Source organism: Lonchura striata, chromosome Z, assembly GCF_050655825.1.
Source record: "Lonchura striata isolate lonStrDom1 chromosome Z, ASM5065582v1, whole genome shotgun sequence".
Taxonomy (NCBI): domain Eukaryota; kingdom Metazoa; phylum Chordata; class Aves; order Passeriformes; family Estrildidae; genus Lonchura; species Lonchura striata.
In genome coordinates this window covers 55,975,020-55,990,292 of record NC_140740.1, presented here as the reverse complement: position 1 = coordinate 55,990,292, position 15,273 = coordinate 55,975,020, and the positions used below count along the sequence as shown (strand labels likewise).

Sequence of the window (15,273 nt, the reverse complement as noted above, 5' to 3'; positions counted from 1 at the left end):
GAGTTCTTTTCTCAAAACCCTCATTAATCTGGGCTAAGGGGTCTTGGGCAATATCTGATTGAGCTGTAGAGATTCATGCTTTACCTCTTAGATGTTTGTATAAGGTGAATATATGGAGAATATCCTGCGTCATATGCCTGGAGAAAATCTTTATGTGAGTAGTGAACTGAAAGCATGAAAAAGGAGGCAAAGAACAGGATCTCTTTTGGCAACTTAGTCTCATTTAACCCTGTGATTCTATGTGCTAGATCACATATCTTTTCATAGATTTCTTAGATTTCATAATTTCTTAGATTGAGTTTTCTTTACAGCTGAGAGAAATATTATCAAATTGCCTTCTGACTATAATTGTCCAAATAAAACCAACAAAAACAACAAGGTCTAACAGAAACACCTTTTCCTTTGGTCCAAGTCTCCATTAGAAATTCTCCTAACTTCATTTTTAAGCTGTTGGTTGCTTTACATGGAAGCTCACTGATTTTAAAAGTCAGGCTTCTTCACATCAGCAGTTATTTGCAGGTATGGATACCTGCTGCTGCTGTGGATGGAGTTAACAGAAACTCATTAAGTTAATCAGTGGAGTACTTAGAATTCTGTATGGATGCAACTTAAAGCAAATAGCTTGATCTCACGCATGTTTACAGGGCTGCCAGATAGTTTTTTATTTCCTAGGCATGTTTGTATCGCTCAGATCAATTTAATTCTCTGGGTTTTACCCCTTTTTCTTTATTTGACACTGGTTATAATAAAGGACCAAGATACTAGTTTGCTGTTTTGCAGTTTATAGTCTAGATTTTTGATCTAATCAAAGGCAAATTTTACCAAAAGCAGCATCATGGTTAATTCCTATTTTTTTCTGGTAGACCATGGATTATAACTGGATCATAATGAGAAAGTACATAATCGTCTTCAAGGGAGCTTTTATTGTCTTAAGACTTGATTTTCATCTCTTTTGACTCGTGCTTTCTAGATACTTTGTAGTGCTATTTTTCTATTAACAACTCTTTGCTGTGTACGTGTGGTGTATCCTACTAACCCATAGTCTTGAGTGATGAAGCAGCTCAACCTCTCCAAACTTAAAAGCTTAGACAGACAATATGTAACTTTTCTTTTCCCAGGTTTCCCAATAGTCATAAACTGAACAGTGGGAGCTTGCTTATCCAAAAGGAAATGAGAAAGAGAATTCTCCTTGTTCTTATGTACACATATCAGTGACCTATGTCTCTGCCTATATTAAAATCAAATACATGTATAGTCATGGTAGTCTTCTTACAGGCATCATCACATAGAATCATCGAGTGGTTTGGATTGGAAAGGACCTTGAAGATCATGTAGTCCCAACTCCACTGCCATTGGCAGGGACAGCTTTATCTAGACCAGGTTGCTCAGACCCCCATCCAAACTGGTCTTGAACACTTCCACAGGTGGAGCATCCACAGCTTTCTTAGGCAACCTATTCCAGTGTATCATCACCCTCACAGTAGAGTTTCTTCCACATATTTAACCTTAATCTTTCTCTTTCAGTGTGTACCCATTCCTCCTTGCCCTGTCTCTCCAGTTGCTGCCAGAGAATCCCTCTCCAGCTTCCCTGTGGGCCCCTTCAGATAGTGGAAGGTGTCTGTGAGGTCTCCTCACAATCCTGTCTTCTCCAGGCTGAAGAGCCCAAACTTGCTCAGCCTAGCCTCACAGCAGGGAACTCCAGCCTCTTACCAACCTCCTGGCCCTCCTCCAGACTTGTTTTAACAACTCCTTGTCATCGTGCTGGGACCTCAGGGCTGGATGGAGTGCTCCAGTGGGGTCTCAGCAGAGCAGAGCAGAGGGATAGAATCCCTTACTCAGTGCACTGGCCAAAGCTGCTTTGGATGCAGCCCAGGATTCCCATGGCTTTCTGGGCTGGGAACTCTCACTGCAGGCTCATGGTGAGTGTTGCATCACCCCCAAGTCCTTCCCATGGGGTTCCTCTCAGTCACTTCTCTGCCCAGACTGTGGGGCATCTTTGGATGGCATCTTCTGCCGGATGGCATCTTCTTGATCCATGTCTCACAAATGGGATGGGATCCGGACTGGTTGCAGACTTAGGATTTATTATCTGTCTGTATCATATAAGCAAAAAGCAAGAGTACACAGAAAATAGCAACATCCATGCAAATCCAGATCAGAGACAAGATGGCAGCTTATGCAAAGCCTTTTTCTACATATTCTTTATACCAAGAGCGTAAAAGGAAAGGTGCAAATTCATTATACTCTAACCAATAAGAAAAGGACCCACGTGGGTTTAACATTAACAAAAGGACTTCTATGAACCTCAAACAATACACAATAATTAATTATTTAAGATTGAAACTTCTTATATCTTTGCAAAGCATATATCTGGGACTTTTCATACCTTGAACTATCAATAAGTTCTTGTTCTTTCTTGTTCCTTATGATAAATATAAATATATTCACTTGGTTCTTAACTTTCTAGCTTCCCATGAGAAGGTTTAGAAATTTCCCAGCTTTTTTTAGCTTTATGTCTTCTTTCTGTGGCCTTTTTGCACTTTCTAAAGTCTTTTACGTTTTTATATTCCTACAGCATCCCTTCCCTCCAGCATGTCCACTGCATCATACAAAGCTTCATGCTGAGGTTGCACTCAATCCACAGATCCTTCAGCCTACTCTACTTCCTACAAAAGATTTAGAATTGAATTAAGATGTCCTAATTCCTTCTTTTATTTTGCAAAATGTATGCTAGTATACGGATTACAGCAGGGAAAGTGATGTACAGGAACAAAATCCAAGGAACTGTTCATTCTCTCTGCTCTCCTCCTTAAGTGTTGTTAAGGAATGCCAACATTTTGTGGATTGGGTAATGGCTTTCTTTTCTAAAATGAGACATGCTTGTAATGGCGTCATTTAACAGCTGATTTAGGGCCAGATGCATGTGCTTTATCTGCTGTTACTTGCTTGACTCTGGATCTTATATGTGCAGAAAGCCAATTTTTTATTATTGTTACTGGCTCTTTGCTGCAGTTATATTTGTGACAGAGATTCCCTTGATTAATTATATGGTGTGTATAAAAAGTGCTTTAAACAGTCGTCTGGTGATTTTTTCAAACTTCTTAACATCTTTCCTGTTAAATAATAGATAGGTTAATAATAGATAGACAAAAATTACTTAGCTTTCCTAAATGATTGGCATCCCTTTACTCTATGGCAGCCCAGCAGACCTGCCAGTTCTCCCACTGTCTCCCAGAAGATGTATGTCTTCTAATGCAATTAAATACATTTCTTCTGTTTACATGAATATTTGCTTGCCTGCTCTTCATTTTAACTTCTGCCTAGCTTCTCTTAAAGGTTGTGATTCATTGTCTTTTAACCAATATCACTTGAGTGAGATTTCCAGGAAGAAAATGCATTTTTAGATACAGAAACCTCTCAAAAAATCTTGCTTGGGTGATCCTGATTTTCTTCTTTACTCACTTTCCAGTTTCCCTTATTGTGTGTGTTCATTCTGTGACTCCATGCTGAGTTTCAAACTTCTGAAAGAACTTAGAATTTGACGGGATTTAAAATCAGTTTCTGTCTTTAAATTTCCCCTGTGCTAGAATTTGGTTTCACTGTTTTTGACATGATTCTTACTTTGAGGATGCCAAAGTTAATTAGATATATATGGTCACTGATGTTCAGTGAGTTAAGTGAAGCTACCGCTTCCACAGGAGAGAACTTGATGGAGCAAGCCCTTTAATGATTTTCTGGCATACAAGGTTGTATCTCCACTCTGTTAATCTGAAAGGTTAACCTTGCCAGGAGAAAAAAGCAAGACATAGGGGAAAGCTTGCATTTTCTTCTGATCTTTTCTTCTTCTCCTTTCCATTACAGTTTTTGTGGGATTGCACTATTTTTGCAGGTGAGCAGTGATTCCTTTATAGAAAACAGCTAGAATCTTCATCTGCCCAGCTGACAGTATGGAGACTGAGGACAAAATATAAAGCAGTTGTCATGGGTGTGCTTCCTTTGTGAATTACAGCCTCCTTCAGGCAGCCCAACCTGTGCCTCAGAGCAGTAACCCTAACCAGGCTGCTCAGGCAGACAGTCCCGCCCTGGCATGGGCTGCCCAACTCTGCTGCCATTGACCATGAGAAAGAAAGTTACACCACTTAGAAAATACTTGTGTGTGACCAGGATGATTAAGCACAAACAGGCCAAGTCTTTTCTAATCTCTAGTGTCCTCTAAATACTTTTCTTCATATAATTGTAGTAAGCAGTGGTGTAGATATTTCCCCTGTCTCCAAATGCTGTTTTCCTGACTGTCCTTCTGCAATGTGTGGTGAGCATTAATTTTACTGTAAGCCAGTGTCAGGCTAAATCTGAGCAATTCAGACCTTACTAAAATGTCATGGGCTATGAGAAATGCTTGCCTTGTCTGGAACACACCTGCATGGAGCTCTAGACTCTTAAGAAAAGTACTGTCTCAGATAATGTAGCTACTTGTAGCCCTAGGTATCAGATTTTACTTTATTTAGAAGAGTAAGTTATTTTTGTAAATGGTAATGCATTTCTCTCCATGAAGATTGAGAGTTTTTCCCCATCCTGGAGATGAGCTGAGATGTTCCTATCTGCCAAGGTAAAAGAAAGGTTTTGCAAATTAATTACCCGTTGTCCACTGTCACGTTACAACTCAGGCTGTTTCAAAAGGTAAAGAAAGGAGCAAGGACATTCCAGGGGAGGAACGCAGTGTAATCTTTCACATTGAAATAGATAGGTTCAAAGCCTTTTCAGACCTTATCTTGGTATTGTTCTTGAGGAATCTGATTAATTTTGACAATGAAAACTACAAAGCTCTACTCTACAAGTACTGAATTGCTTTGGATACTTCAGCATTTGAGAAAGATTGCAGACACCCCTATTTGCTTTCAAAATTTAAAAGAATCTAGAAGTATTTTTTTTAAACAACAGCTTTGAACAACAAAATCACATCTTCAAAGCATTCCAGAATAAAATACTTAGAGATTTTTTAGGTTTACTGCTAAATACTCTGAACTGACACAAATTTTCAGAACATTTTTGAATTAGTAAGCCTGCACTGGTTTTAGTCTCTCTTGCTAAAAAAATAATCTCAGCAAAAAGAGAATGGAAGAAGTGCTGTCATTTTCTGTGTCCATAAACTTTCTGCTTCATTTGTGTGATAGTAAGATTTGCGATCTGCCACATGTAGAGAGACAGGAAGTAGTTTTTAATGGCAGATGCTTTTTTGTGAACTGGTCAGTTAACTGGCTTTCCTTAGCAGTATTAGAGAAGGTGTACATATTTGGTCCCTAAGAAGTCTGATTCTTGGGATTTTGTTTTTTGTTCACGGGTCTTACCAGATTTATATCCAGTTAAGTTTTTTGTAAACTTATACAGCTGCTGTAGTCCATCACAGTCAATCTCTAAGGTACCACTAGTACAACTGTTAAAATGTCATATACAAAATTGAAGATTTTTTTTTGTCTTTTTGAAATAGAATTTAAAGATTGAAGGTTAAAAACAGTCTATAGCTTAAATTATTCCTTGGTGTTTTAATTGCCTTAATTTCTCTGAACTATTCTATGTCTTTAATCTTTCTTCCTAACCTGGAAACTAGCAGGCAGCCTTTCAGCCATAGCCATGGAAGCTGTCACTTTTAAGTTTGTTAGTTAGTTGCATCCTCCATAATACACATATTTTCTACAGTGAAGAAAAAACTAGCCTTGGCTTACAGGTTTTGTATATTTTAGGAAATCATATCCTCCAGAAAAAGAAACAAAACCTGTAAGTGTATATATGTATCCTCTGTGAGAATTCTTTTTTCCCCTTCATAGAAACAGCTGTGTGACCAAAATATCACAGGTTTTTATTCTATTTCCTGACTTTACCTTATGCTAAAATATGCCAACATTTTATATTCCCGAAAGAAAAGTGATACTTTCTGAGTCTCAGCTCTGTGCATAACTGCACTGAATTTGTCTGATGCAGTAAAAGCTGTTTTTGCAGAACAGAAAATCTACAGAAAAAATTTCTCATCCTTAATGCAAAAGGAAAGCAACAGGAAATTATTTGTAAAAACAAATTCAGTAAAAAAATTCAGCATAAATAGGGCAGGAGCAAGAAAGTTCATTACAGTTCCTATACTGTAAGACATCCAACATTTTAAATGTTCGTTGTCTATCAAAATACAGTAAAGTTCAAATTTTAATAGTGTTTGTAATGCTTTCCATTTGATGCATCTTTGCCTTTTCTTCTTGTTTCCATTAGTTCACTTTGAGCAATTCAGATCATTCTGCAAACAAGCTAATTCTTACTTGTGAGAATTAAGTTACACAATTTCTTTGGTGTTTGAATATCCATCTGAAATACTTGAATGCTGAGTACCATGTATGATGTTTTTTGTAAGAATTGCCAAATTACATATTCCTTAAGAATATTTTGAGTCAAAATACTAGATATTTAGAAAGTGGCACTCTGAATATTCAGTAGATGACATGTTTGCTGTGAAATTAATTAGCTTTAATAGAATGAGTCATGCAAATGAAAATACCATCCATGTACCAGTTAAATGTTAGAGTAAATGAAGGACAGTGGTGGTATTTTATAATAAATATAAGAGATTTTAACACTCTTTCCTTGCTTTCCTGTAGCCTTTTCCATGTTCTTATCCTGAACCTAACCATTGTAGGAGCTGGAGTAGCAATGGCAAGATTTTATCCAAATATAGGAGGTATCATAAGGTGAGTGTTGTTTGCAGTGAGCTTCCCTCTAGTATTCCTACGTTTGTGTCTCAATGTTGAAAAGGAGCATTAATAATTGTATCTTTATATTTTGTGAAGCTTATGACTTCTTAAGTTGTAAATAATGATTTGGTGTGTAAACAATCAGCTGGCAAAATTCTGACATCTGTTGTGCCTCTGTGTCTGAGGTGGTTGAGTTTTACTAGAGCTGTATCTTAGGACCTTGCAACTCCACTCATAAAAGAATATGGTGCCAGAAGAAGAGTTGCTTTGTTACTGTGTTCTTCTCCCAAGTTTCTATTTTGTATTAAGACCATTTGAACTTGGATTGAAGGTCCATAATAAAAATCCAAGAAAACAAGTAACTTTAAAAGGAAAAGTGGCATCAAAGTTGTGCCTCTGAATGGTATCTTAAATTTACTAAGTTGATGAAAAGCTAAGATGTCTATAATTAAAAAATACTAGAGGAAATAGTAAGGAATCTTACTTTACTATATTTGGTGTCAACATATTTATATGCATTGTCATTTATTCTTGGTTTATATCTTTCCTAAAGCAACCAGGAGAGGGAGGTGTTTAAAAATACAGAAATCTGCAATTATAAAACCAGAATGACAGGTTTATGTTGGATTAAAGTAGCAAAATAACTTACTTTTGCTCAATGGCTGATCTTTGGGGTTTTCCCCATTTCCTCTTTTTCTTGTCTCTCCTTGTAGTAAATTTTTCTTGTATTCCAGTAATAGAGATGGTCAAATTAATTGTCATCACAGTCACTTAGAATGATAAGGACGTTAAGGTTGGAAGGGACCTTGAAGATCATCTAGTTCCAACCTCCTGCCATGGGCAAGGAGCACCTGCCGCTAGACCAGGTTGCTCAGAGTCTCGTCCTACCCAGCCTTGAACATTTCCAGGGACAGGACATCCACAGCTTTCCTGGGCAACCTGTTCCAATGTCTCAGCACCCTGACAGGAGAGAATTTCTTCCCAATACTTAATTTGGTTAAGCATTGTGTAATACATGCTTCTGTTTGCACACTGGTTCTTAGCTCTTCTTATATGTCTACATTGTGTATAGTAACCAAACACATTGAACAGTGGATTTCCATCAGATAAATTATCTTTATACAGTCTAACTTGCGTGCTTGCAAGTTAGACTGATCATTCTTTTGAAAGGAATGTTCAAACATATGAAACAAAATATATTGTTACTTAATAACATTTGGCTGCTTAATAGGTGAAAATAATGAGAACATTTTTGTAAGCAAGGGATAAGTTAGAAAAAGAACAGTTAAATGTTTCCCTTGCTGTGGTTTATCATGTTACCAGAAGGGCATATTGTTCCTTTTAGGTCTGAAGAATGATTTGCTAGAAGCTCATTAAATAAATTAATTTATGAATTGCAGATTCAGGAACATTTCTATATTTAAATGCTTTAATACGTGTTCTCAGATGGCTGGGGTGCAGTGAGGTTTACCGTTCTGACAGTTAATGATATCTAACAGAGGATACACTGTCCAGTCTCTTTATGTTGCATGTTGACAAATTTCCCCAAAGAAAGTAGAAAGATCAAATCTTAAGTAAGGGATTTGGTCCCCAACACCATCACAGAGTGTGGCTGAAAGGACAGAGTGCAGGTACAAGCAGGGGGCTGAACAATGCAGAGAGTGGTAATTAAGTGCTATGAAGGAGGTAGTGGTCACTAAGGAACAGAAATTGATTTTTAGCAATTGCAGATAGGCAGTATTCATCCAGATTGTTCATTGGTTTGGCGGGGGGAATTGACAACAAGAAATAAGAATAAATGCAAAGCATTCTTTCTTTTTAATTTTTTTTTTTCTTTCCCTCTTCCCTCTCTTTCCTCAGATACTCTGGAGCAACATGTGGTCTGGCCTTTGTTTTCGTGTATCCATCACTCATCTACATGATCACTCTGCATCGTGCTGGGCAACTGACATGGCCCACACGGATTATTCACATCTTTATAATCATCCTTGGACTGGCTAATCTGATTGCACAATTCCTATTGTGAAAACTCCCTTTTCTCCAGTGGTTGTCACAATTGGTACTGCGATATTTGGCAACAGCCTTGAGCAACACTGTGAGGCATGAGGACCAGTCCTCAATGGGAGGATTTTGAGAAAAGCTTCACCTTTGAAACAAATTCAAAACACATCATTCAAGTGCTTTACAGGAAACATGTCTTTCTTCTCTGAAATCACAATCTTATGAGAAGTGAAATGGTTCACATTTGAGTGATACAGTTCTCCTGGTTTTGTTGAAGGTACATCAAAAATTAACAGTGCTCAAATATTTTAATATTTTACAGCACATTTCTCCAAACAAAGCTTCCAGCCTCAAGCTGTGGAACTATGCTTACCTTGATTAGCAGACAAGCTTTCTCAGTATTGTTCAGTGATTCTTTGAAATGCTCTTTTTTTGCAGTTATTTTCCTGATTTGTTTGGAAAATGAAGAATTTATTGTGTTTCTTCTTTTTTTTTAGGTTAATTTATAGTCACTTGGGTCAAAATGCACTCTTAATTTTGAATACGCTATTAAATTGTTTTGGCAATATTTTTCCTCTAGGAAATTCCAACAACGAGAAACAATAAACTCATGTTTCAGTGTTTTATTCAGAACCAATATGTACACAACTTATTTGTGATCTTACAATACAAAAAAGCCAGGAGGATAAAAAAAATTAGAAGAAGAAAATTAAAATCAGTATTCCAGGCTTGACCTCAGTTCAACTCTGTTACTGAGCTATTATGTGCTGTGTAGTTGTCTTGTCAGGAGCTACTTGTGATTTTTATGGATGCATGGTGTACATAGCATTTGTTCATCACAGGCCTGCCCTTGCAGGGTCTTCCGCTGGTGGTCTATCACTTCCCCACTGCATATGTTACTCCAGACATTTTGGATTGTGAGCATTTTGGATGTGACAAAGCCAGCAGTCTTCAGAATTGTGGATGAAGTGAAACAACATAAGTTTTAAATAATTTTTAACAAAAGCTGGAAGCATCTGGGAAGATTTTGTTGTGGAGTTGGTTTTTTCTTAACTTCTTGTTTACGACTTAAGAGGGTGTACATGCATAAATAAGCACATAGACATCTTCATCTACCTGCTGCAATTCTGTGTCTCAACCCAAAACATGCAGTAATTAAGTTGCCAAACACTAGTGGAATGTCATTTTTTGTGGCTGGAGAGAGAGTAGAAGCTCCTCTTTGTGCAGATTTTCAGTGCATTAAAATAATGAACAAGTGTAGAATAATTGAAAGAGATCTCTGAGCAATACTAAATTCCAAAGTAAGTAAAAGAAGAAAAAAGTTGGAGTGGTGCAATGTTTGTGAAGTAGGAGTTGGGAAAGATAATTACACTGCAGGGTAAGAGTTCATATTTTCATCAGAAAGACAGTGAAAAACATAACCTTGGTTATTACCATGCTTCTCTGGAAAATTATGTGGATTTTTTTAGCGATAATGTAAATCTACTTGTTTTACTTGGGCTCATCAAACTGTGTAAAGGACAGTTTAGGACTGACTTTCCTAACTATCCTTTGATTTGTATGAAATACTAATTATATGATTATATGGGTTTGGAATACAGAATGCAGAATACAATTATTATTTCTGGTTGTTCTTTTCTTGTGAAACTTTCTGTGCCTTTAAATCAGAATTGGAGAATACACCCATCATCCCTTCTGTATTAGAGAGATCTATCTGCTCTATCCTGGTCATTTTCTCCTGTGTAGACTCTTAAAAGAGAGGTACTTGAAAACCAAAAGAAAAGGAAGGACAGATGATACAGATTTCCTAGCATTGTCGGCTTATTCACATGAAGCTCTTGTGCTTATTTATTACAGGTTCAGTGCTTAATTTTGGTACAAATTTTGGTACTGATTAATGCAGGTAATTTAATTCTACTATATCCTTCCATGTTCCATTTGAATATAATTCCGTTATTTATATCCTTGTAATTGAAGCTGATAGTAAAATACCCATTGATTTTAACAGAATTAAATTCTGTTAGGATCTAGGAGTCAACAGAAATTCCTAAGAAAGACAGAATTTTTGGTGAAGTGTCCTCATTACATCTTGTATCTATCTCTTTTTTTCAGTTATGCAGTGTACAATGGCTGAGTTGAAATTTAGAAGGAAATTATTCAGAACATTTATAGAAGACTGTTTTAGCTCTATGTTAGATTTTTGTTGCACTGTTTATTTATACAAGCCTGTAAAACATTTGATTTTAATTAGAAACTGGTAAGCATTAGAGTAATAGCAAATATTTCATTACACAGTCATCCCCTGAAACACACTTTGTTATAGGAAAGTATTTTTTAATTTTACTATATGCAGTTGAGATTTTCACAAGCATAAGACACAAGTCAGGAGTTTGTAAGTAGATGGCATTTTCTGGGATTCTCTTCTTTGTCAGCATCCTGAGTTAAATAATATCTTAAAATGTAATGAAAGCTTAAATGCCCTAAAACACCAGAGGTATCTTTTTCTGTGCAAGTACAAAATGTATTTGTTTACAAATACACACACACTTCATCTGCAGTGATGGCCAGCTAATTTCACTTCTTTAGATTCTGTTTTCCAGGATATCATTATGTAATTTAACAAAGCAAAGAATGTAGTATATTGACCCAGTGGTGTATTGTGAGATGTCGTTTATTACCTTTTCACAGAAGAAAAATAATTTCTGCTGGAAATTCTGAATTGTGTCTTTACACTTGAACTTTGCTGAAGTAAGCTGTGAGGTGAAACACTTCTGGCTCTGGACATTGACTAAGAGTCTAAGGTTTTCTTCCTAACAGTACCAGGTTCCTTGTTTGGTACCATCCCTAACTCTTTACGCTCTGATAATCCAGGCCTCCATTTTATGTGATAACTCAGTGATGCAAACTGAAATTTTTGTTGCATGAGGTTTGAGCAGCTGCAGTCAATCGTCTGTGCTGATACCATCATGCTAAAATCCAGATCTCAGGATACATAAGGCGTTAACCGAGCATGACCTTCAAACATTGCCAAAGCATAAGTAGCCAGGGGAATTCCCAGGAAGCTCCAAGAGCAGTTGTGGACATGCCTGCATGGTGAATTTGTGGATATGTCTGTAGGTTATTACACACTTTGAGCACTGGTGCCAAGGGATTAGTTTTTCAGTGGGAGTGTTGTGATGAACATAATTATTTTCTAAAGACAAGGACAGATGCTATGGCTTGTAAGTTTGTCTTCTCTTAGGACTCGAGAAAGAACTATGTTCCCTATATGCTTGCACTAATCTCATTTCCTTCTCTGTAATGGCCTAGCATCATTTTGTAATGTTATTGTGGCCCAGATTCTCCCTTTCAAGTTCTAGTGGTCTTCATAATTTCTCCTATGTTTACTGGCTGTCAGTTTTTCCTTTGTTCTTCCAGTCTCTCATAGCTGCATCTGTTCCTACAAATAATTTTTTCCCGTTCTGTCTGGATTGGCAATGCAATGTTAAAGTATTAAATAATTTAGCTCAAAAGACCTGTGCAGCAAATACGAGCATTTGGGATTCAAACATTGTGTCATGTGAACAGAGGGTCTTGGGAAGAATATTTTAGGTAACATTGCCTGTTTTCTTAGAGGTTCAGCCTTTCCAATGCCTGGTGTAAAAATACCTGAAGATAACGTATTTGATTGCAACACTGAACTCTTTGTCATGTTGATAGCTTGCCTGCCCAACTTTCAGGCTGCTGTGCAAGGGTTGTCTTCTTTTACATGTCCATGGAGCCTTTTTTCCCATAGGGAGTTGCTTGAGAGTCCAAAGGTTGCCAGACCAGTTGATTCCCTGTTACTGCTCTGACCTGGGATCTCCCAGATTTAAGTGCTTGACTCTGGGCAAGTGTTAATGAGTGTGCAAGGATATGTAGTCAGCCCTAAGGCTGATTAAACTATTTTGTGAAGTTTACTATACAAAGTTTATATCCATGCATCCATGGGTGTCTGGAAGGCTGAGAGGCAGCACAAGTTACATCACAGCTGGAGCTCTGGTGGGAACGAGGAGAGACTTCCTGGAATACTGACATAGTCAAAGCTAGCATGTACAGTCTGCACTATGCGAAGTCCTGGAGACTCCTGTGTACAGGAGCCAGACTGATGCTGCAGTCTCCAGGTTCTGCAGTAAAATGGTAGTGAAGGAGGTGAGAGAGGTGGTAGCCTCTGGAAAGCATGTTTTTGCCTTACAGGGTGTTGTGCTTCAGAGGACAGCTGCACTAAACATCTGTCACCTCTATAACAGATACAAAGATACCTATCTGAGGGAAAATTAATAATGGGAGAAGGATTAGTGCTTGGCAATAACTGGTACTGCTACCAGCAAAACAGTGTCTCTCTTTCCTTCAGCTGGAAGCAAAAATTAATTCCTTTGGGCAGGTGACAAAATCTGGGAGCTGTCTTCAGAAAAAAAAATATGCTATTTTAGTAGATTTTTCAATACTTCTTAATAGGCATTAAAATACTACTGATAGACAAAGCACTGATATGTTTGGGTTATCTGATTATACTGTGCTTAATGGGAGAGTACAGTGTAAGCTTTTTCCTCTGAGTTGGTATTCTACAAGATTTGGACCATGATCAGTGTGTTCAATTCCTTTGCACTTGAGAACACCATTAAACTTCTCTTGGAAAGGAGCAGGACTCAACTTGCCAGATCATTGCTACCTCTGCCTGCTGTAATTTCAGATGGTGGAACCAGTGCCACATAACCATTGCTCTGTGGTTTGTATTTCCAACACCAAATGATCCAAGAGGGGCAGGAAGGGTCTCTCTTTTTAAAAAAAATGTACCTAATTGTGGCTTTTCTTATATACCTCCTTTTTGTAATCCTGAAATAGATTAAACAGTATAGATAAAAAACTCAGCTTTTTTTGGTCACATCTCAGTATTCTTGTACTGCAGCTTGGCTAAAGCTCATTGAATTATTTCCAAGAGCCCAAAAATTTTAAAAACTGCTGTCCATGTGTTTCCTTTCATAATTGTTTGAATGACCTTTTTTCAATTCTGTGAACATTGTTAACTTCTGACATTTCATTAAACTGTTAGAGGAAGTTGAGATTAGTCAGGTCTTTTCAAATCAACACAGCAAAGTCATTCAGCTGCAATAGGAGGGGAGGGGAAATGCCCACACATTTGAGACCAGGCTAGGTACCAAATGCCATACCAAAGAGAGACATTGTCCCACTGTCCATCTGGCTTCTTCTCTTAGAGCAAAAAGTTGATTTACAAAATTACCACAGAGGATTCAAATTACAGGTCTGTCATGGGAAGAGAGGAAAGGCTGTTTGCTGCTTTTTTATTTCTCTCTTCAATTAATACTTTTTTTTTTTTTTTTTTTTTTTTTTTTTTTTTTAAATAAGAACCCAAGTTAGCCTAAATTCTTGTACATCCCTTCACATTCCAGCCTAAGAATTGAAGTTATCTGGCTGGTACAGAATGGCAGAGACAATATTATTTCCAAGAACGCTTTGTGCTGGCTTTGTGTGTTTGGAATTTGGAAGAGCTCATAGTTGCTCTGCATTTCTTCTACAGAGGTGTAAAACTCTTCAGTAAGGGAAGGCTAAATCTCACCTACCCTGTCTGCCATCCTTGGGCCTGAGGGGGAGGATTTGCATGACTAAAGTCCTCTGTTATGGAAGTATTGCTGCTATTTAGGGTACAGACAGATTCACAACAATAGACAAAAGATCATATCCTGCCTCTGTGAAATTTGCCATGAGCAGATTACTCTTGACTGGTGTTCCTAAAACTAGATTTATTAAGCCTTTGAAATAATTCCAGCGTTTATGATGCCACTAGCTCACTATTTTTACAGGGTTGGCTCAGGTTCAAGCGTCATCTTGTCTGTCCTCTTGATATACCAAAAGAGTGCAAAGTTAGGGACAAATTCTATAGCGAAACTCTATAGCAAATTGTGATTTCTTTTCTGATTAATTAGTCATGGTATCAAAGATGTAACAGAATTTGCTATTAATGCAGTGGCAGGAGGGTGTTGCATTTTTTTAAAAGAACTGATTGGGCCGAAAACAACCTTAGTCTATAGAAATAGAACTGTTCCTGCTTTTACATTGGCAGAAGAAAATAAGTTTAGTTAAAGAATAACAGGAGGGGACAGTTTTTGCTCTCTGAGTGCATGTGTTTATACTACTTTCTCTAGGCAGCCAGCTACCACGTTGTAGCAATTGCCATAAGTGATGGGCTTCAGCTTGTCCAGAAATAAGCTCTTACCTAAAGCTGCACGTTTTTTCATTCCTTTCCTGTCTGTTTTTATAGAGAATTCATGCCCCAGTGAACCCCTTTCAGGCAGGTTTATTCACCTGATTTGCACCTTGGTAATAAGTTGCCATTTAGTGGTAACAAAGGAGAATGTAAGTGACCACAAGCTTCCACACCTTCCCTGAGAGTTTAGGAGACTGTCCCATTTTGGTCCACAATCCAAATCTGCACTGGAATGTCCATACTTACCTTTGGAAGTAAATTTCAACCACAGAGTAAGCTTGTGGAAAACCTGGCTTC

The 15,273-nt window shown here is 37.6% G+C and overlaps 1 protein-coding gene across 5 annotated transcripts in view; it reads left to right on the top strand.

The window, feature by feature from the left end:
* SLC38A9 (solute carrier family 38 member 9) overlaps positions 1 to 10,347 on the top strand; it is a 50,452-nt gene extending 40,105 nt beyond the window's left edge. For all 5 annotated transcript variants that reach the window (XM_085566432.1, XM_021534313.3, XM_077790138.2 and 2 more), the window contains 2 exons: positions 6,639 to 6,728; positions 8,592 to 10,347. In XM_085566432.1, the coding sequence (XP_085422558.1) occupies positions 6,639 to 6,728; positions 8,592 to 8,757 (256 nt within the window). In that variant the 3' untranslated portion in view covers positions 8,758 to 10,347. The remainder of the gene's footprint in view (positions 1 to 6,638; positions 6,729 to 8,591) is intronic.
* The last annotated feature ends 4,926 nt before the right edge of the window (positions 10,348 to 15,273 follow it).